The following is a 23,351-nucleotide window of genomic DNA, read 5'->3' on the forward strand; positions in this document are numbered from 1 at the left end:
TGTTTCTTGTGTGGTTGCCCCCCCCCCCCGAGGCAGTGTTCAATGGAAGTATGTTACCAGTTGCCGGTGCTGCCCCTGGACAGGCCGGTACCCAAGCATGTCCTGAGCCGCAGAGGTGCCATCAGCTTCAGTTCCAGCTCTGCATTGTTCGGATGCCCCAACCCAAGGCAGCTTTCTCAGGTAAGAGTCCACTTTGATGAAATATATATTTAGCAGATGGATGTTTTATCCTACATTAGACATTAAAGTTTATTGAAAGTTGAAACCCTTTTTTCTGAATATAGTTAAAACCCCTTGTCAGGTTTTTTTTTCTTCCAACTGCTGCCCCAGAGGCAACAAGGGGGAAGGGGGTGAGAGGAAGTCTCTCAAGTGAGGGCAAATTCCCTCTTAACCCCCTTTCACACTATAGCATTGCAGGAATGTGTGTTGCTGTGATATGCATTCGCAGGTGCTTCTTTCCCAGGTTTGGTGCGCGTGGGTTCCTGGACATGTGCGAGTATGCATGTTGCAAATTGTGACATGCGTTCTGCTTTTTTACTCCGCGCATTCAGACACCTCATTTTGCTTGGCTACATTTGGGGTGCCATTAACCAGTCATGGCATCACAAGCTGGTTCAGTGTTTGGTGTGCATTTCCTAAATGCACGCAAAAGTGTGTGCTTTTGTGCACATATGATGTGCGTTCACGTTACGCCACGGCTGTGAATGGGGACATAGCCACAAGATCAGGTGTCCCCACTTGATGATTTTCCCCTCTATTCCTATTCTGGTAACCTCTATAAAATGTTGGATTTGCCAGCACCTTTTTGTCTTGGTGACAATAGTTAATAGGACAAATATGATAAATGTACCCAGTGGGGACAGACCGTAATTAAAATCTTACAGGGGTTTTAATGGTTTCCCACTTCAAAGCTAAAAACCATAATGTAATGTCTGTTGTCAAAAACCTCTAATCTCACTATGGGTTTTTTTTTTTGGGGGATAGACATTTTGTCCATATCCTGTTACTAAGCCAGGTACCTCTTAAAAAAGGTTGTCCATATTTTGTCAGTGTCCATTTGTCTGCCTTTGGTGAAGGTAGCTGGCAAATGGTTAATAACAATACCAGAGTAGTGCAGGTACTATATTTTTAGTACTTTATTTTTCTTTTCACTTGCGTGGCAGGTCTTGGATGTGGTTTGTGGCTTCAGTTGTCTCTGCAATTATGGTTGGGAATTGGACAACACTTTCCCATCTGTTAGTTTACAGAGAAAGTGTGACAGTCTTTTCGTGTTTGATTACATATGACTACTGGTGCCTGCCTTGGCATAAAGTTCCATGTGTATTGACTGGCACTTTTACTGTATTGGTGCTGGAATTTTTAAGCATTTCTGGTACATTTGTTTTTATTATATATACACTCATAGTGTATAAGTGTGAACAGTACTGTAGGGGACCTACAGCAAGAAACGGACTCTACCTCTTCCTGCTCCCTATTGTTGGGGCTAGTTCACACCAGCCCCAGTGCGTTCTGACGCCGAAACGCACTGGATTGCATGCTGGCTCACTGCATTCTGGGGCATTGCATTGAAGTCAGTGGCACAGCAGCCACATCCCCTGCGGCCCCCTGGCCGCAGTGTGATCAGATCAGTGCCTGTGTTCCAGTCCGCTGTGGTCATAAAAAATAGTGCATGCAACCTAAAATCATCCCCTCCTACTGTTACCTGCAGTCCAGAATTGGAAATGGTGAGTGCCAAGGGCATTGAATGTCTTTTTTAGGCACCTGGGAGCTGTTTTACTTTTTTATGGTTATTCTTTGCTATCCATGGCCCCTCCAAATTTTTAAATTTATTAGTCAACAACCAAAGCGGCACAGCTGTCTCTGCAAACTTCCCTGGCCGGCCCCTTGCTTTTTGTGCATGAGAAATCTAAGAAAGAAAAAACTTCCATTCATTTCTATGGATCAGCCATCTGTTAGGGCTCATTCACAGAGTGTGAATTGCTGTACAAAAAACTGACCAATACTTCTACAGCCACGGGCAGCAGGCTGTACAGATGTAAATTCTTGAATGTGCGGGTGTCACGCAGGGGTGTCACCCGGAGCAAAGGCCGGGTGACACATCGCGGTGACGTCATTGCATATGTGCGGCCATCTAAGTGAAGCCTGTCGGCGGCCATCTTGGTTATGGATGCCGGCAGAGAGAGGAGGGGACGTTCACCCGGAGGGATGAGGTATGCTGCCGGGTCCCCTCCTCTCTCCTGACACTGTTGGGCTCTCGGTCTACGACCGAGTGCCCGACTTTTTAGAGTGGGTGATAGGGCTGCAACAACTAATCGACATAATCGATTGTAATCGATTATTGAAAAAGTTGTCAACTTTTTCAATAATCGATTAATCGGCTTTTGATAAGGTGCCCCTGTCCACAGCTCCACACACGTTGCGCGCCCCACCTCACGCTCGCCGCTGCCAGACCCGCCCGCATCCACGCTACACACGCCGCACCTCCTCCCCGCCTCACGCTCACCGCCCGCCCACATCCACGATCGGCACAGGGACGCGGGGAGAAGTAGTAAGGAGGAGAAGGTGTGGGGGGGGGGATGACAGCGGCAGATAGACAGGCCCAATCTCAGAAGCAAGTTGCTGGAAGACTGCTCAGGTACGACTGCACTTTCCCACACATGGTGCTCTATAATGTATTGCTGGGATTTTTATTCCTCTGTAGCTGATGGTACATTGTGCTGTACTGTATATTATACAGAGCAATGTACCATCAGCTATAGAGGAATACATTATACACTGTATGTATAATGTATTGCAGGGATTTGTTGTATTCCTATATAGCTGATGGTATTCTGCATTGCGCTGTATAGAGGACTACAAATCCCAGCAATAATACGTTATACAGCACAATACCACCAGCTATAGAGGAGTACAACAAATCCCAGCAATAATACATTATACAGCACAATGCCGAACACCACCAGCTATAGAGGACTACAAAACCCAGCAATAGTACATTATACAGCGCAATGCAGAATACCGCCATCTATAATGCATTATTGCTGGGTTTTGTAGTCCTCTATAGCCGGTGCCATTCTGCAATTATTCAATTTTACACTTTTAATTTCACTATATTGCACACCACACTTTTTTTTTTTCTTTTTTACTTCCACCGCTCCAAGTTTGCTCCTGTGATGGACTACAATCGCAATACAAACTAGCAGTCCCATCAATGGAGCCGTTTTTTTTAAATTTTAATTTTCTATCCGATTAACCGATTAATCGAACTTAATAATCGGCTAACTAATCGATTTTGAAAATAATCGTTAGCTGCAGCTCTAGTGGGTGACCCCAAAATGACTATCAGTCATTTTGGTGTCACCCCTCCAATGGTGTCACCGGGGTGCGGGCTGCACCTCCCTTCTGATGCCACTGGTGTCACGTCCATCCCCTTATCTATGTCTCTGGGCACAAACACACATTGGGGGGGAATTTATCAAAACTGGAGCAGCTGTGCATGACAACCAATAAGCTTCTATCTTCAGTTTGTTCAGTTAAGATTTGAAAATGAAAGAGATAACGTGATTGGTTGCCATGCACAGCTGCTCCAGATTTTGTCTGCTCCAGTTTTGATAAATTCCCTTCATTGTGTCCAGGGGCGATCATCTATCCCGAACGGCATTTAATGGTTCCATGTACGATTTTATATGCTGACTGCTGCTGGGGGTGAATTCACACCAGATGTGCTGGAGCTGCGCTTGAGAAAAAAAACAAAACAAAAACCGTCCAGTGCAGCAACACAAGATATGGCAATTTACCTTGTCACACCACTGTGTTACAATGGAATGCGTGCGTGCTGAAAATAAAATATTGCATGCACAACTGCCTTGCATTACGCCGTGCCCATAGAACTTAAAGACATGTCACTTGTGACATTTTAATTAAGTTCTAAAAAAAAGCCTGTCATTACTTTAATAGGCACGGTTGCTGCATCTGTACGGGCACACTTGGGGTTCCTGCAGCAAGAAGCGATATGTCCTTACTGCAGGAATCGCCAGACGCACATAATAGCCCTGTGTGATTGTAGCCCTAGACTTTGTAACAAAAGTCTAGTTATCCTTTTAATAACAACTCAATATATGTACTCACTGAGAATATTCTGCGTTCTCTTTAAGCTACTGTTTGTTTTTCTTGTGTGTGGCAGCAATTAGCTGGGTTTGTCTGTGTGGCCGAGAATATTGCACCTGTGCTCAAAAATACAAACTAACAAATATTTAAGATTCAGGTGTGTATCGGAGGACAAACCTTCTGTCTTCCTTGTAGACTTGAGGTAATGCTAAACTGGTGATTGTTATTAAAGTTAAAATAGTGCCACAATTGACATTTCATTAAATTCTATGTGCACAGTGTGCTGCGATGTGCTGAAAAAAGTACTGCATGTCGAAGCCATCTGAAACAAGGCAATTGCCTTGTCTTGCATTGGGGCTCTGCTGGAAAAACCAGCCAGCACAGTTCCAACTCATCCGGTGTGAATGGGCCCTAAAGGGAAAGGAAAGTATTATTGTTAGGATTCAGTATGTGTGTATGTATATTGTACTCTAGAGCAGTGGTTCTCAACCTGTGTAACCTCAGGACCCACATTTGTCCTTGGTCATTAAGTCGTGACACAAGTTGCACTGCAATGAAACGCACTGCATTGCACGCGATTGAACTGTGGGTGGGAGGTGCATTTGGGGTACTATTCAAATGAATGGCAGCGCAACACGCCTCCACCAAAACGCGTAGTAGGTGCGATTACGTGGTACAGTGTGTTCATTGCACAGGACCGTTCAATTAATACACTGTACTAGTGACAACGTGCCCTCAAAAACATTGACTGACACACACAACCACAGACACAATCTCCCACACACATATACATACATACATACATACATACATACATACATACATACATACATACATACACACACACATACACACTCTTTTTCTTTAAAGATCCCCCTCAGTCTCCCTACAGTACGAGAACTGGAGAAAATCCCCATCCTGGGGTCCAGTGTGAGCTGATGTGCTGTGATGGAGCTCCATCCATATATGCATTGCTTGTGCAACTCCCTTGTGTGCCATGTAGAGTTGCCAGAATGTGATGCCACTCCAGTCCAGGCACCTTTGCAGGGCACGCAAGGGAGTTGTAAGCAATACGTGGAGCTCCCTGGCAGCCATAGCTGCAGCCCACCCCACCTCAAGCTGACACTTGGTGCCGGGCAGCATATTGTGAATGGCTACCTGGCGCCATAACGGACAGTGCTGCGCTAGGGGGGAGGCTAAGGAGCTTCTCACCTAGAAAAGTGGAAGCCAGGTGGCGACCCACTGAACATGGGGTCGGGACCCACTTTTGGGTCACGATCCACCAGTTGAGAACCAAGGCTCTAGAACACTATGCACAACTCTTTAAAGAAGTACTAGGAAAATCCCAGGAGTCGGGTAAGCGAATGCACCTTACAAAATCACAGTTGGTGCCTAACTTTTGAGATTTTCTGATTTGTCAATGGAGCTGGCTACTGGATTGGACAAACCGGCTACTGGATTGGACAAACCGGCTACTGAATTCCACATTATTTTGTCCTCCCCTACAAGAGAAATATTCAGGGATTATATAGCTTCATACCTGGCTATTGGATCATAGAACTTAGTATCCGATTCCAAAAGATTAAAACCCTCAAATGTGACCAATGTTTTCTTTTTCACATTATATACTGATAATTGCTGTTCTGCAAGTTTTAGCCACTAGCTTGTGTGTGTGTGTGTCATAAACCTTTGTGTCAAACAGTGCTGCTATGTAAATAAACTTCTTTTGGATCTTTTCATAACACTCCAATGGTAAATATTAGCAGCAGTTCACACATACGTGCAGCTGTTCTTTTAACAGCATAGACCCGCATGTGCACACAACCTGTGTTTGTGTGTGGAGGAACAGATATTTGGTGACATACTAAGGGTGGATTTTAGGTCATAAAATCAAATCCCATTTATTTGTGTTTTAATCAATCCCACGTTTTAAAACTGAAACCTTCCCCAAACCCCAATACATGTCATACCACAATTACACCTGATGTGATGGAAAATACAGGTAACGTTGTGTCCAATCCATCATGTAATGCATTTTTTTGTATTGATCATATTTAAATTATTTGAGTAACTATGGAGTTCAGTGTGTCTAAAAAAACAAAACTGCAACATGCAGAGCACTGCAGTGAATTTTTGGGGAGAATGGGTCATATTGGCGTCTAAACAGTCACTGCGTATAACTAAACGTCGTAGATTTCCTGTGATGAACAGAAGGGCTGTTCCTTTTTACTTTCATCTGTGCTTTTGATTTTGGGAACCGTGTTTATTATTTATTATTATTTTTATTATTATACAGGAATCCTATATAGCGCCAACAGTTTGCGCAGCGCTTTACAATATAAGGAATACATTACAATCCCAATACAAATCAAGACAAGATGGTAAGGAGGGCCCTGCCCCTGAGGGCTTACAATCTGTGCATGCTCCTACAATTAATCTACTTCTACCCTGTTTCCCCGAAAATAAGACCTACCCTGAAAATAAGACCTAGTACTATTTTTGGGAATTGCTAAAATATAAGACCTACCCTGAAAATAAGACCTAGTACTATTTTTGGGAACTGCTAAAATATAAGACCTACTCTGAAAATAAGACCTAGTTGTGACCATCCCGGGGCCGGTGGTGGCATACGGGGGAAATGGAAGAGCCGCAGGAGAGAATCAGTGGTGCCAACGAAGCCAGCCCTAGAGGAAGCAAGGTGGCATCGGAGGGAGCAGAGTCGCATAAGAAGATGCCTCCTCTATAGCGCCGGCTCCTGTCACAGGCGGAGTGATACCAAATGCACGCCGCTTGTAAGAAATCAATAGTGAAAGTGCACTTCGCTCATTCTGGCCAGCGATTGGTTAGCAAATTGCTCTTGGAAAGGTATGGCACCCCTGATTGCCCTGATCACCATATTTTTGTACATGAATACATGTAGACTTTTCTACATGAATAAGTGTGGATTGTTGTACATTAAAAAAAAAAAAAATAAGACCTACCCCGAAAATAAGACCTAGTGTGTTTTTTTTTGAGCCAGAAGACATATAAGACAGTGTCTTATTTTCGGGGAAACACGGTAGTCACCACACCTATGCAGGGAGAAGGGACCAGGAGCTGACTCGCTATAGAGCCAGCGTAGAACAGCTGCAGTGTTCCACTCCAGCTCTAATCGGTGGGGAGAGTATGTTTTCCCGGAGCTTCTCCTTTAGGCTGGGTTCACACCTGGGCGTACGGAATATGCGCGTTTGCCGCACGTTTTTACCGCGATTTGCGGTACAAGAAACGCGCGACAAACGCGTGTTTCCGAGGGCTATCCGGCTGTATCCTAATGGATACGCGCGGAAAATACGCCCCAAATAAGCTCCTGTACTTTGGGCGTAGGGCGTTTTTCAGCGCTTTCCTACGCGCTGAAATACGCCCAGGTGGGAACCATGCTCATGGGCAATTATTGGTTTTCACATGCTGAGCGTTTTACGGTGCGTAGGAACGCGCCGTAAAACGCCCAGGTGTGAACCAGGCCTAAATGTGATACTAAACTCAGGAGTTAAATCTTAAAAATACATTCAAGTACCTTCACTATTAACATAAACATATCTTTATTTGTGTATCACTCGGCTGTAGATCCTGAAATCAATGGAGGGTGGCTACTTTTGTTCCCCATGGTCCCTGTGTGTTGTAAAGTAGTCGCTGCTCCAAGCTCACTCCTGTGATGTGATGGACTACAATCTCGATACAAATTGGTAAACTAAATGTGAGATTGTAGTCCATCATGGAAGTGAGTTTGGAGTGGTGACTACTTTACATCGCACACAGGGACCATGGGGCACAAAAGTAGCCACCCTCTAGAATGAAGGACAGTGTCAGCATGAATTTAGAGACTATTTGAGAATCTACAGCCGAGTGATGCACAAATATGTTACATTTTTGTTAATAGTATTTGAATGCATATTAAGGATTTAACTTCTGGGTTTAGTGTAGCTCTAAAGAGAACCTGTGCTTTGCTCATGCAGGGCACAACATGTTCACTTTAATCAGTAGTACAAAGTTCCCTTTTTGTTCTCAGCCTGCCACAATATTGACTACTGGTGGCTGAAATCTTGTTGCTGCTGGCTGCTCTTTTGCAGTTGATCTCCATGGATGTTCCCTGCTGTGGGAGATGGCTCCATATTTTCCTTTGAGTATCGACTGTGCAGTTATGACCAAAAGCAAGTAAGATTCCATCTGCAGGATGTCATCATTGCAGCAGGCCACGGCTGTGAGCTTTAGCTGAGGGGCTTGGGTAGATGCAATACTTTTGGCCAGGGGTCTTTGCATGCAGAATTAAGTATACTTTGTCAAAGTACATCATCCTTTAACTCAGGCCGTATAGAGAACCACAATTATCACTCTTGAAATATTATGTCTTCAAAAAGTACATCCTAACTTTTCAGGGATTTCTTGGCTCATTATTTACCTTCATTTTCTTCCTGTCCAAAGAAATGTCAGGTTATAAGACCACTTGGTTTCAATTCTGAGGTCAGTATTGATAAGACACTCAAAACTATAGTACAACAAATGCACTGTCAAAATGTATTTATAATAAAACTGTTAGCTTTGTTAAAGGGGGCATGAACTGTAGAAGCTGTGCCCAAAGAAAGTACTAGTTGCTGGTATTCACCAGTATTTCCTGTGGTCTCCCTCCAGTTAATGCTCTCCCCATTACGGTCTTGCTACGCATTGTTACATGCAGGGTTTCTGTGTTGAGACCACTTTCTTGGTAGGGGATATGAGGATCTGGGTCAGGGGTAGCCAAACTCCGGCCCTCCAGCTGTGGTGAAACTACAAATCCCATGATGCATCTCTCTCCAGGCGTCATGCCTGTGAGAATCTTGCAATGCCTCATAGGATTTGTAGTTCCACCTCAGCTGGAGGGGCGGAGTTTGGCTACCTATGATCTGGGTCTTTGGAGTGTTAAAACTCCTTTTATGGCTTGTTGGCCATGCTGCTGTCATCAAACACGGTACCCTAGATAGTGCACATCTGGGTAGAATCCAAAGATTAAGCACCACACTAATGGCCGTTGTCCAAATTCAATTCATGTTAATGCAGCCAAGGCACACACCCATCATCAGGACTTGAAATGGTAGGGGTGGATTGGGAGTGGAGTTTGTGCACTGTAGCGCTTGATCTTCTTGGCTCTGAAACGTGATGGGTTTCCTATTTGGGGCACCAGCAAATGACTCTATAGTCCGTCCCCCATCCCCCCCCCCAAAAAAAAGGTGCCATTTGAAGCAGAATTTATAGTGGGTTTTTGGGCTTTTTTAATTTTTTTGTTATTTTACCTTTCTAAATATGCTAAAAGGCTGGAAAGGCACCTGCTGAATTGAAATGTGCATATGGAGTTTAGGATTTTTAAAAAAGTGTTTACAATATGAATAATCTATACTTGTATGTATGTATGTATGTATGTTATTCCAGCAGTCAGGCATACAGCAGAATATGGTGATATCAGGCTCTGTTGTATTGCACATGGCTAACACAGTTGAGTGCAATAAAGGTCCGGTGCACACCTAGGCAACACCTCACCATCCAGCAATCGTGCACGATTCCACACAGATTGCCGTGTGGTCAGGAGTCGCCTAGGTGTGCACAGATTGTGCTGTGGGTGCCTTTATCTTCTAATGGCACCGCAGTCACGCCAGGCGGATCACACGTGCTTCCGAACACGATCGCTAAACCAGCCGCGCGTCATGTATTGCAAAAAGAGGGTACATGTGCCCCCCCCCTCCTGCAATTGCCGTGCGGTTGTCACCCCATTGAAATCACTGGGGACACGTGAAAATCCAGGACCACGCTATCCTGGATTGCGTAGGTCTACACCAGGCCTAAAAAGACCCCATGAATGACTTGATGCTCCCTTATTGTCCATTTAGAAAGCTGGGTTAGGTAGGTACAGCAGTGAAAAAAATTGTTACAATGCACTGTTTACTCCTTTTTTTTTTTTTCCCACCCTAAAATGTTTGTTTGCTTTTTCCATATGCCTGGAGTTCATCTTTAAAGACGAATACCAAGAAATGTAAAAACTAACCTTTGCAGTGGGGTTACCCCCGCACTACGAGGGTTAACTGCTCGTTTTGGTCTAGGGGGCTAAAATATAGAAGATGCACTCTCCTGATTGCCAGTCCTGTGGCAGTCACCGCTCGCCTCTCTCCCCCTCCGTTCTGGTGGAGGAATGTTCTTTTGGCGTCCTTGCGTTTTAATGTACCTGCATTAGACATGATCACATCAGAGGTTCCATAGACCACTGGAGCCTGGGGGAGAAGAGGCTGCGTGGAGTGGTTTGACAGCCAAATGGGACTGAGAATGAGGCGAGTATATTTTCCTTATTTTAGCCCCTAGACCAAAACAAGCAGTTGCCCCTTGCAGTGCGGGGGTAGCTCCAGTCAAAGGGGCCGTTTTTACATTTCCTGGAGACGGGTGTTATGCCAGTAAATTGTAATTTTCTTTTCTTCATGTTTCTAGGGTATGTTTTTTTTTTTTTTAATATGCCCCCCCATCCAACAAATATCAGTGCATATTGAGGGTCTCACTTCGAAGTGCAGGCTTTGTAATGCAGCTGTTCCTGCAGTTTTTTCCATGCTTTTTATTAACGCTATTGTTTCCCAGTGCTTTTAGAATGGAAAGGGGGAGGTAGCTTTTGTAAAAAAGGGAAATTGTCGAGGAGGAGGAGGATAGTGTTCTGATTTTTTTTTTTCCCCCTTTTCTCTTGCGTAAAAGCTTATTTTAATATCCCTTTTTATGTTGTAAATGAAAACCAGCAAGTGTAACGCTAACATAATGTTGGCAGAGCTAAAGGCAAACTGTGATAAACACTGCATCCCCCACCCTCTTTCCACATGTGCTATTTGGTGTCTTTGTTCCTCTGTGTGACTGGGCTGATGCAGTTGATGTCATCTGTGCACGTTAGGAATTCCAAGGTTTCAGTTCAGCAGAATTTAATCTGCGATGCAGAGTAGGAAAATACGTATTTGAAGACCATGGCGACATTCAGGCTACTGTGGAACTACAGGTGCTAACATTCTTCACCATTCTGCTGTTTATACCTAAGTGGCAAATATTTACCAAACCTAAAGATCACTAATATATAGTTTTTATTTCCTATTTGTCCAGCACCGGTGCAGTGATGATAACTGTTTGGCTCTACATTGTCTGTACTTGCTATGTAGGGCAGCAGCTGTTATCTGTATGTTGGGCAATGCCACCCCAGTATTTGTTGCACTGCATCATTATGTCATTGTAAATGCAATCATTCACAGCAGCCTGAAATCCTCTAATGGACTTGTTTACACTAAACTGAGCCATGATTGGTTATTTGGGGTTCATTTTAGTTTTGTATTATATTGCTGGGTATAAGTACAGTTTTAAATCAAAGTTATTCAATCCCACCATTATGAATCGGATTTATTGGCAAAATGTACAAACTTTTAGTTGTTTGCAATGACCAAATCAAACTAAAGCAATTGAAATGGGTCAACACAACAAATGTTTCAAGTGGTTTCTCCAAATTCAATTTGGTGAAAATACAACTTTTAATGACTTCTCCCGTCTCAAAATAATTCAACCCCTTCATGGTAAGGATCTTTAGTACTTAGTAGAGCACCCTTTTGATCTACTAGATCATTGCCCTTCACAAACAGGATACAAAAATATGGCAAAGGTGCTGAGAGGGGAATTGATCAAAACTGTGATATAAAAATCACATTTTATAGCTGCAATGGAGGGTGAGAGAGGTGAGCACTGACTGCCACGGGACCGAGGATCGGGTAAGTAAAACTGCTATATTTGAGCCCCTTGCAGTGCGGTGGTAGTCCCTCTGCAAGGGTAAGTTTGTGATCTTTCCCTGTCTATTCTTCGAGCCGAGCACAAAGGAAGGCAACTTTCTATACACTGCTGAATGCTGCAGTGTTGGAAGACTTGAGCCTTCCTCTCTGGGCAAGAATAAGGAAGCTCTTTTTTTTTTTTTGATGTGCAGGCTCTGGGCTATTATCCTGTTTCTTGCTTCTCTGCTTAGTGAAGCATGTATTTGCCTGATGTTGGGGTAAGTTGCTACTTACATGATTTCTTGCTTTTTCAGGTCAATGATGAACTAATTAGTGAAGCAAGTATAAGAGTGACTGCTCCGGCGCTGTACCTTTTCCATTTCATAATGGTAGCTCCTGTATTTCTAGTCTGACAGGTTCACTTTAACTTTGCAGCCTCTTATTCATAGGCCATCCATAGCAGCTACTATGAATATTAAGTCATGCTTTGCATCCACATTTTGTTGGAACCCATTACAAAGATAAACTTTGTTCTTTCATTGATGCTTCCCTTTTTTTAATAATCGGTGCCTGTTTGCTCTTTTGCATTTACATTTAAATATTGTATCTGAGCTTAAGCTTTTGTTTCACTTTGACCAAACAATAACCTTTATCGTTTGGGCTATTGATCATTGATTTGAAAACCTTTTTTTACTGATCAGCCTTGTATGTGTTTGAAGGAAACGTACAGCTAAACACAACCTGGTACTTATTTTGAATGGCACCCCAATTTGCTGAAACACAGCTCGGATGCACGCAGCACAGCACCTAAACGCATGGTTAGGTGTTCTGGTGCATTGCAACAGAGGAAAAAATGCAGCGTGTCTGGGTTTTCTTTTTTCTTTAGCTATCTTTTGCATTGGCATCCCATTCAGAAGCCAACAGCGCATGTTAATGCAAAATAGAAGAATGGAGAAGTTTATGAGCCTGTACAGAAAATTCCTGAGTAGGGGAAATTTTCTTCTTTGATATTTGTCATAGGAAGGAGCATTTTTATATAAAAAAGTTAAACTAGTAGACATAGACACTACACCCCTAAATTGAATGCATAGAAAACAAAAAAAGTAACAAATGGGGCTTTTAAGATGTCAAAACCATACATCATGTCCACCAAGCACAGATATTTTTATGTAGAAAGATTCATTTTGTTAATATAAAATCAACATGATTCAAAAACATAAAGACATCCAAAATGTCACCAACATGATACAGTAAAACCTCCTTAGGGTCCCACATCGTGTACACAGGCAATCCCCAGGTAACAAACAAGATAGGTTCTGTAGGTTTGTTCTTAAGTTGAATTTGTATGCAAGTTGGAACAGGTACATTTTATAAGTGTAACTCCAAAAAAAAGTTTTTCGTTTTGGATAGCATAGTGAAGAGTTAACCCCCTGTAACATTTGTTTTGCTGTGTGTGCTTCTGTTCAGAAGATTCCACCTCCCTTTCTGTCCCTGTGACAATTGGATTCTGAAAATGTTGGGTTGTTGTGGAAACAAGGATTGGTGATAAAAGCTTCAGTGGAGAAACATTTTTTCCCATGATAACTCTTACAGGAGTGAATTTCCCTTCCTAGGGGTAGATTTCCTTTCACTTCCTGTTGTCTCAAGGCCAAGAAGTAAGATTAAATCTTTCTAATGAGGATACCGACGGCAGTAAAAAAGCCTCACAGTGACCCGGAAGAAGAGGTGGGCGTCTAACATGAGCCAACTTCCTGTAATGTATATACAGTACTACGAACCAGACCCAAAAAGGCGGGCACTCATTGTCGGCATGAGCGTGGAAGCATTACAACTACTGGAATGATGTGCAGTACAGTTTGTCTGCAGCCTGGGACCCCTGCTGTACAGTAATATCCTCCATTTGTAAGTAGGAGTCGTATGTAAGTCGGATGTTTGTAACTCGGGGACTGCCTGTATATCATTCTCATATATTCCTACTAGTCCATAAGCATACATTTTAGTATAGTCCAAAGTGGGCCCAATCTTCAACATGTTTCCCAACTGCATGTGCTTTATCAGGAACATTGGAGGTAATCTAAAATATTGTACCAAAGACAAATCCATATGTAATAAGCTCCATAATAAACATTATAATAACATCAACCAGTTCGCGTGATTTCCCGCTGCATCCGACGCTGAGTGGGAAGGAGAGAACTCGGTCAGCTGCTGTGCCTCCGCTGCTCCACTTGTGCCTCCGCTTTCTATCTACTACTGGTGGTAGAAAGCTGTCAAGTCTCCCATACAGAGGCTGGGGCAGCTGAATGTAAACACAGTAAACAGTGGCTGGGAGCAATAGCCAGCCTGTTATTGGCTATTTTATATTGCAGTAGCTAATAGGCTGGCTATTGCACCTACCTGCTGTCAATTAGCAGATGATGACCTGAAGAACTTTTGTCCTTCAGTTCCCTCCTCTGCTGATTGACCGCAGGCAATGGGTGGGTGCAATATTCAGCCTGCTATTGGCTACTGCAATTTAAAGTAGCCAATAGCAGGCTGGCTAATGCTCCCAGGCACTGTATGCTGTGTCTACATACACCTGCCTCAGCAGGCAGCTGTCGTTCCCCAGCTAAAGCTACTGAAGTGGAACGTTGACATTAAAGAGAACCTGTCACCTCCAATGAGTAAAACAAAATTGTTAAATAAATGAAAAAAATAAAAAGTCTCCCACGGACACGAAATGCCCCTGGCTCCTAACTTTTTTATCTGGCTCCTCGATTTTGTCAAGCCCTGCCCTAAGAAGTTGACATTCCCATATAAGCAGATTCCAAAAGAAAGGAGGGACCTCTATACCGATCAGCTACCAATAATCAAATAAGAAGCACCTTTGAAATATACTTTATCAGCTATACCTGTTTCAAGAAATCGCATTGAACTTGCTGTACAGAACCAGCATTACAACAATGGCATCTAATTGCGCCCTATATAACATTGCGTGCAGCCGCAAAATTACAGCATGAAGCCGATGGCTTGGTCGGGCTGGTGATCCGCGCATGAGCGTAATCGTGGCAAAAATGTGACGGTCAATCCCCCCATAAGAGAACAAGTCCTGCAGCCTCCCACCAGCAAATGAAGGGGGGGGGGGGGGGGCTGCCATAATAACATATTATGCTATGGAATAAGTGGGATTGTGATGACAAATGAGGTTGTAATGCGTGTCCTTATTAGGCACAGGACCTGCTTGGATGTTTTCCTTGCAAAGGCTTTGCAGGACAGCACAACTTGAAAAGTAAAACCGTCCTTTTGAATTGTAAGCTGATTTTAGGGAGTGGGTGCTTTTGTCTCTTTATATAATGCCTCATTTTTTTTTTTATTTCTTTGTTCTGTAGAGAGGATGGTATTGAGCTGGATAGCAAATGGACCAGCTCTTAATGTAACCGCAAAACCATGAGCGGCTTATCCTATGATGTCAAATTAATGTGTAAATCCTCTGCTTTCTGAAAATGCTTCGGTCCATTAGCTGTTTTAACACATTGAAGGGTGGACAACTTATTGAACTGTTTTTGTTTTCTGTTGCTCCATGTTTTGAATTTGGCATAACTTAAAAAGCCACAAAATTATGGATTAAAATAAGTTGCATGGGATTTTTAAAAAATGCAATACGTGGATGCTAAACATTTACAGCACTTATGGTTTTGTCCTAACGTGTATATCGGGGCAAATGTGACAAGAAAAATTGTTGTGCACGGACACTTCCACATGTTTTATCCTTTTTAAGGCCCCGTTCACACCAGGGCCGTTCGGCCGCGCGGATCTGCCAACATGAACGATCCCATACGTTGCTACGGGGGCCGTTCATGCGACCGCACAGCTCAGCGTGATCCAAACCGCTCCCCGCCCGAATTGCTCCCTGACTCTTTTTAGCTGCGCTGATCAGTGCGGTTTCCATACAGCTTTCAATGGAACTGTGCTGATCAGCATGATTTTGGGCATTTTTAATTGTGTTGCAGTGCTGAAACGCAATTAAAAACTCCCAAAACCTCCCTTTTGAATAAGGCGCGGAAACCGTGCTGATCCGTAGCCGCCCTGGTGTGAATGGGCTCCAAGACCCTGCAAGTACAGAAAAGTACCTGTTGATCCTGTCAGAAATGCAGCTTACCTTTTGTGAGCTGACAGTACAGTCTCTTTGCTGGACTATAGAATTGCAGAACACCGCCTCCTTTCCTTATATCCACAATATAGAGAGGGGAGTTCTTCTTTAGTTTGAGAAAGTGAACTAGGTAAAGGTGGTGATAATGTTTGAGATCAGACTCAAACAATATTATCCACACAGGACAGCACTGATCCTGCATTGTACATAATGATGTTCGAGTGCGACTGCCAGACAAAGAGCTGAAGAGAACCAGTTCTGGAGAACGATTACAGGAAAGAGGGATAGTGTGAGTAAAACTGCTTGTTTACTGTTCCTTTAGACAAAAAAGAGCATTTAACCATTGCACTGATTTGTAAGCGCAAATTCCCCCAGGTTTCAGCTTAATTAGACCAAAAGGGAACAAATAATTGAAGCTCACGTTTAAGGCTTAATGTACTTTTGTAACTTTTCCACCCAAACTGGGATAACGCCCAATACTTTATATTTGTTACATGTTCCCATTCAGGCCAGGCTCACACTACGGCTAACCGTGACTGCGCGATAATTGTGCACGAAACTGCACAGATGGCCGTGCGGTCACGGAACCATGCTGGAAGTGCCATTATTTTCTAATAATGGGCGGATCGCGATTCCGTCCGTGCCATTGATTGAGACTGCGTTCACACCATATGCATTCTGGCCGGAACGCACTGCATCGCTTTGCGGCCGGCTCACTCTGTTGGGAGGCGTGGCGGGCCATTGAAGTGAATGGCACCGTAGCCACGCCCTTCGGCCGCAATGCGATCGACCAGCAAGGGATCGCAAGGCACCTTGTGCCTGCGGTGCGATCAAAATAGTGCTTGCAGCATTTTGATCGCACCGGACCGCAGGCACAATGTGCCTTGCAATCCCATGCGGGCGATCGCATTGCGGCCCGGAGGGCGTGGCTACGGTGCCATTCACTTCAATGGCCCGCCACGCCCCTTCCAGCCCCATGAAATAGTGAGCCGGCCACAATGCGATGCAGTGCGTTCCGGCCAGAATCTGGCTGGAACGCACTGCACATGGTGTGGACGTACCCTAAAACAGCCGCTTGTCGTGTGTGCCAAATGAGGTACATGTACTTTTTTTTTTTCTGCAATTGCCGCATGGATGTAACCCCATTGAAATCAATGAGGCCACGTTGCAACGGCTGCACACGATCGCGTGGTCCCGGGACGTGCGTCCTGTATTGCCCAGGTCTGCACCAGCATAACTTTTAAAATATACTTTAAAAGTTGCTACTTTTTTTATGTAGCTGTCTATCCAAACAAATAGGCTACTGAAAGTTAAACACAGAGGCTCTAGATATAATGATTCACTGAACTTCAAATTCATTCAGATAAATAAAACCATTAAAAACTGACCCAAACTAACTAATCACACACATTCCAATGACCATACAATTTTTCTACAATCCATTTAAGATTTACCAAAATGTTTAAATATAAGGACCTTCTTAATCTTTACAGTCAATTTGTATCCAATTGGGCAGGCCGTTGCACTATATAATTGTTGGTAGATCTGAAGGCGCACATACAATCAGATTGTAGTGTGTGTGTTGTGAGCCACAATTTGTAGTGTAACAAGATTTGCCCATTTGCTTCTGTAATTCAGGGCAAAACCTCTTTGTCAAGATCTGGATCAGGCTCGGTGTCCTGTAGCTGAAACAGCAGGCAAAGTCGTAGTCAAACAGGCCGAGTTCAGTACACAAGCAGACGGTAGTAGTATAGGAGCAGTCAGAAGCATAGTCAGAGATCAAGCCGAAGTCAGTAGCCAAAGGTATCGGGTATGAAGTGGAAGACAATGAGAGTAGTCAGTGAATCAGCAGCCAAAGGTCGGTACACGGGTAGCAGTATGAGCGGATTGTACCACAGGAGGAGCAGGAAGCAAGATAATGGCAGGAGCACAATTATCTGGCAAACAGGAAGTGCAGAGGCATGGCTTAAATAGGAAGTTCAAGGGAGGAGCAAGGAGTTCAGAGTTCAGCAGAAACTAGGTTTAAGTGTGTGTGTGCTGTTCTATTTTTGTTTTTTTAAATGTTGCATGGTTAATGAATTGCAAAACTGGAGAGCAGACAGACTCAGATGGGTAGAATTGAGAATTCCTGGTCTGCTGAATCATGGAATTTTAAATTTGGATGTTCACAAAACACAGTGAAGCATATGTATAAGACAAGCTTCTGACAGCATTGGTAGCATATCTGGTGCAGTCGGGCTGCCTCTTATTTATCAATACGTGACTGTTTTTGTATGTATTTGCAACTCCTATTCCTGTATCCCTTGACAGCAGGCTGCAACAGTTCTGTAAACATATGCGTTCGATTTATGATTCATCATTGTGCATGTTGACAGTTTTTCACTTCAAACAAATGTGCACTTAAGTTGGCTACATGTAACCTGTCTTGTTCTAATGCTTCCCTACTCAATCCTAAACTTAAAGCAAAGAAAGTGTCTTAGCTAGACTTTTTTTTTCTAATTTAGGAAACTGTCACGGACATGGTGTATTGTCATAGTGCTACCTGGCAGTGGACAGGTTAATTTATGAATCAAGCTCTAAAATTACAGCCGTCTTATTTTATGAAATGTATAAAAACTCCCTTTTTTGAACTGCATTGATATCCAGCAAAGCTAATAAATGTCCAGAGCTATTAAAGTTTTGCCAGGTAGCCTGTTTTAGGGGAACCTTTTAAAAATAAAGTTGCACACCTGCATGTCCAGTTGTCAGCAAGAATGGTCTACCTTTTTGATCATGTTCCATACAGCTACCTTTTTAAAATGTAAGAGTTCATTTGGAGTTCATTAAAATTAGTAAATCCTATACATGCGTTTTCCCCCTCCCACTATCCCCTGGCATGCTGCAAGCCTTGTCTAGCTATTTTACATCTTATGGTTATTGTATGAGGGCTTCAAATTTTGAAGTGGCCTATTGTTTCTGTTTTAGTCGGACAATTGTAGGTTTCACCATGTTGAGCACTAATAACATGCAGGCACACACGGATCATCTCTTTGTGTGTGATGCTTATGCCAAATTGATTGATTGTGGCTTTGACCTTCCTTGAATGACATTATGAAACAATTTTTTGTTGTTCTCCCCGTATGTTGCATAACCTTTTGGACTCTTGCACAAAAAAAAGATGACAATGTGGTTGGCTGGTGTAGGTGTAAGGGGCATAAGCTGCAGTTAGGTTATAGTAATAGGAGTTGTGTTATATAGAATGTGGAACATGTATCGTTTAATTAGTAAGAGGTTTATAAGAGTATACATCTATTATTCAGAAGTAGGAAACCTTGTTAAACATGCCTGTTGGCTTCTACACTGGAATGACTGGTTATATGAGACTGTGTGCACACTTGTGTAAGGATCCAGCTTCAGACAATGAGCAGTGCCTTTTTAAAATCTGATTTGCTTTATTGCTGCTGTACTTCAGGGAGTCCCTCTATTGAAAGAGAGTGTTAGAAGTAGAATCCAGGGTGATTATGTTTACAAGGGCTGGGCCCAGGGCAACCAATTCTGTCCATGACCTCTTTTACTGACCATATAAAAATAAATACTTGCCAGTTTTGAACTGCCATGTACTGTGTACACGTGATAAAAGTACTGCTCTGCTCAACATGTGTAGCAGTATGGAAATGGTGTGTGTATATATATGTGTGTGTGTATATATATATGTGTGTGTATATATATATATATATTATACACTATCTTGGTGTGATGCTCAATACACGCTCATCTGTATGGCTGATTTCAGCAATCCGGCTTCTACTGTCTTTTGACTTGTCTTACCTGGTGAAAATCTACATAAATTATTTTTACTGTTGTATAGACCATTAAAGTGAACCAGGCAGGGCAAAGCAACAGGTTCATTTTAGCCCACATTCACACGAGTAAGAGCCGGCCCATACAGATCCATGCTGCGTGCACGGCCGTATTGGGCTGATTCAGGATAGATCCTGTCTGCGTCCGAGCAGGGACACTCTCACCCGTACGGACATGCAGTTTGGGTAAGCGTAGGGTGGCGTACGGCCGTGTACTCCCATAGAGAAGAACAGGCTGCTGCGTATAATCACACGTCCTTCCCAGAAGCGGCCCGATACGGCTGTGCACACAGCACGGATCTGTGCGGGCCGGCTGTTGGAATGAGGGCTTAATGAAGGCCTCTACGGCAGCCTGTACTTGTCTTCCTTTCACTCCACTGCCACAGGGAGCAAAAGAGAAGCACTGTGTAAGCTACCGGTTGCTGGAGTCATAGCTTTATGTAGTGCTATAAAATATGTTGCTCCTAATGCTCTTCATAGCCAGAAACAGGTATTTCCTTTTGGCTCCCAGCACTGCACGAAACAGCAGGGGAGTGGAGAAATGGAGAGTATGTGTTGGTGATGGGGGTTTAAGGGGTGAATTCTAGTAAATTTATTGCTTTGCCCTTTATAGACAATATACAGTACATATTTTCTTGTATGTATGTATGTATGTATGCAGGGGCGTATCTGCCGCGAGGAGCTGCTCATTTCCTGAGATTTTTTTGTCAGAATCGGTACTCTCTTTTTGCCCTAGAGACTGCCGGAAGCATGTTTAGCAGCTAGCAGGTTAATTTTAGTATTGTTTTATTTTAATCTGTGCCCTTTCATTCTCTAGTCTAGAGTAGAAACCTGCGCATCATAGTTCGGTTTGACCTGATAGTTTTATCTGATTTTCCTTTTCTTTTTATGTTTAACAAATGTTGCCTTGGTAAAGTAACAATATAGACAATTGCTGACTTCACACATACAAAGCATCTTTTATAATGCATATCTTGGACAACTATAACTTCTTACCATTTTAATACCAGGCTTAGTTTTTTTGTAGAAGCTTTAACTGATGGGACTTAAAGAGTAATTCTACTTTTGTTGAGAAAAAAAGTCATCCTCCCTTGGTGATCTGTGCATGTTACAAGGATTTTAACAAACTGATGCAGTTTCCTACCTGTTTCGGTTCTGAAGAAAAAGCAGTTTGTTGCAGCATGTCCTTTCCAGACTGATCCCTGAATGGGAGTGACCGGGTTCATTATAATAAGTTGGTGGGCTTCCAGTGTTGTAACAGAAAAAGGTGCAGGGAGTAAAGGTGCCAAAAAATTATACTTGTATCTTAGTGCTGTCCTCTGGGAAAATCAGTCAGCCAATCACAGAAACAGAAGTGTGTACAGAATGCCTCCAGGTCGCCTTATTGCATTGAATTTTTTTTGCCAGATTAGAACGTTTACAGCAGATACAGCTTTAAATGAAAAGGTAATTTTTATTACATTAAAATACAAAATGGCTTGTGCGACAATTTATATATTTTTTTTAAGTGAAATTTCCCTTTTTTTAAAGTGTTCCTGCTTAATGGTAGGTGCAGTGTATTTCTCTGTGTAGGGAAAAGGGGATGTGGCAATCTATAAGCAGGTTTAAATGTTATATCCTGAGCTCCTTTAGAGTACAAAGAAAGCGAATTGGGGGGGGGCGGTTGCTGACAGTATTTTGATGAACAGGTTACCCAGTATAACATAATTAAACATAACCTAACAACAACACATACATAACCATAAACTGATGACTATGTCGTCACACTTGCATCTTCTGTCTTGGTGACCTACCTTTCCATTGTTTCTTGTCCTGTTGTTACAGGGGCAAAGGATAGGCAACATTTCCTCAGTAACAGGCTGTAATAAAACTGACTGCAATAGTAACCCTTTCCTACTCTATCAGATAATAAAATATAGTTTTGGCTGGGTATAAACCTCAAAGTAATGATACCACAGAGCCATGGTATAGTTCTCCTCTCATAAGCTTATAAAAAAAAGAAAACCCATCCATACACTTGAAAAGATATAGAACACTGTCAAATATGAACATTTTGTGGTTCTTAAATGAAACCTGAAACTATCTTCTGAAAGTGCTAGTTGCCTGTCTGCCATGCTAATCTTCTGGCTTGAGGATTCACACCAAGCCTGTGCTATTAACGCATGGTACCTTGCATTAACAGTGCGGGAGGTGCTTTGTGTTGCATTCATTTCAAATGCACTTCGCACCTGCAAAGCACACACCAATCTGAAGGGTTGCTGCCCTGCTGAAAGCTTTCAGGAAAATATCAGAGTTTGATAGAGCTGCAGCTAACGATTATTTTCAAAATCGATTAGTTAGCCGATTATTAAGTTCGATTAATCGGATAAAATACATTTTATGAAATGGCTCCAGTGATGGGACTTCTAGTTTGTATTGAGATTGTTGTCTATCACAGGAGCAAGCTTGGAGCGGTGGTGGAAGTAAAAAAAAAAAGTGTGGTGTGCAGTATAGTGAAATTAAAAGTGTAAAATTATACAGCAATGAATGGAGAATATGTCAATTTTAAACCGAATATTATTATTAACCGAATATACAGCGCTAGTAGTTCAATTATAAATAAACAAATGAATACCGTATATACTCGCGTATAAGCCGAGATTTTCAGCCCATTTTTTGCTGAAATTTATCACTTATTTGAAGGATATATTCATTCCTTTGTATTTATTCTTTTTTTTTTTATTTTAGCGTTTGATCACCTTGTGATAATATCTTCCAATTGTTTATTAGTGGAAGGATTTAATTTATCAATTTAATTAATTAAATTAATTTATACACTTTGACATGTCACCGAATAATCTTTGGATTGTACACTATATTTAAGGTCGTAGAGGCCTTTTGTCTCATATTTGATTAGGGCTGCAACAACTAATCGACATAATCGATTATTGAAAAAGTTGTAAACTTTTTCAATAATCGATTAATCGGCTTCCGAAAGCTGTTAAAATTTTCCATTTTTTAATATTCCTTAATTTGCCTTTTATATTTAATGATACTGCTCAGGTGTAATAACATTAAATAAGGACAAAGAGCAGATCCCTTCTCCTAGCAAGAGCCAGAAGTGAACTGTGAAAAGCGCAAAGGTCGATTAGTAACATAAAGAAGGAAGAAAGGAATTTGGCCCCCTTTCTGCATAATTTTCTAACCCCTTCTTTTTTTTCTTCCCTTAGTTTCTAGCATCCAGCGTTGTATAAATAGTCCCTTCGTGTACAGAACAATGCCTTTACCTACCTATAATTATTAGTCATGCCTAGTGCAGCTCACACTAGCTTCTGAGAAAAAAGCAATGCATGCATGAAATCTGAAGACTAACTTTATGTTTTTAGACAAGACAAAGAAAAAGTGACCTCCCCCCCGACCTAAGCAATCCCACCCTTGCCCTCCACATATCTTTAAATACTGATATCCAAGGGCAGCTACTCCACTATTTGACATTCAGCACTGCAAATCTTCCTTGCT

The 23,351-nt window shown here is 42.5% G+C and overlaps 1 protein-coding gene across 1 annotated transcript in view; it reads left to right on the forward strand.

Annotated features, from left to right (window-relative positions):
- PDE7A (phosphodiesterase 7A) overlaps positions 1-23,351 on the forward strand; it is an 85,553-nt gene that overhangs the window by 461 nt on the left and 61,741 nt on the right. The window contains exon 2 of the mRNA XM_018568342.1: positions 30-180. Within this exon, the coding sequence (XP_018423844.1) occupies positions 43-180 (138 nt within the window). The 5' untranslated portion in view covers positions 30-42. The remainder of the gene's footprint in view (positions 1-29; positions 181-23,351) is intronic.

Source organism: Nanorana parkeri, unplaced genomic scaffold (genome assembly GCF_000935625.1).
Source record: "Nanorana parkeri isolate BGI_ZX_2015 unplaced genomic scaffold, ASM93562v1 scaffold1173, whole genome shotgun sequence".
Taxonomy (NCBI): Eukaryota; Metazoa; Chordata; class Amphibia; order Anura; family Dicroglossidae; genus Nanorana; species Nanorana parkeri.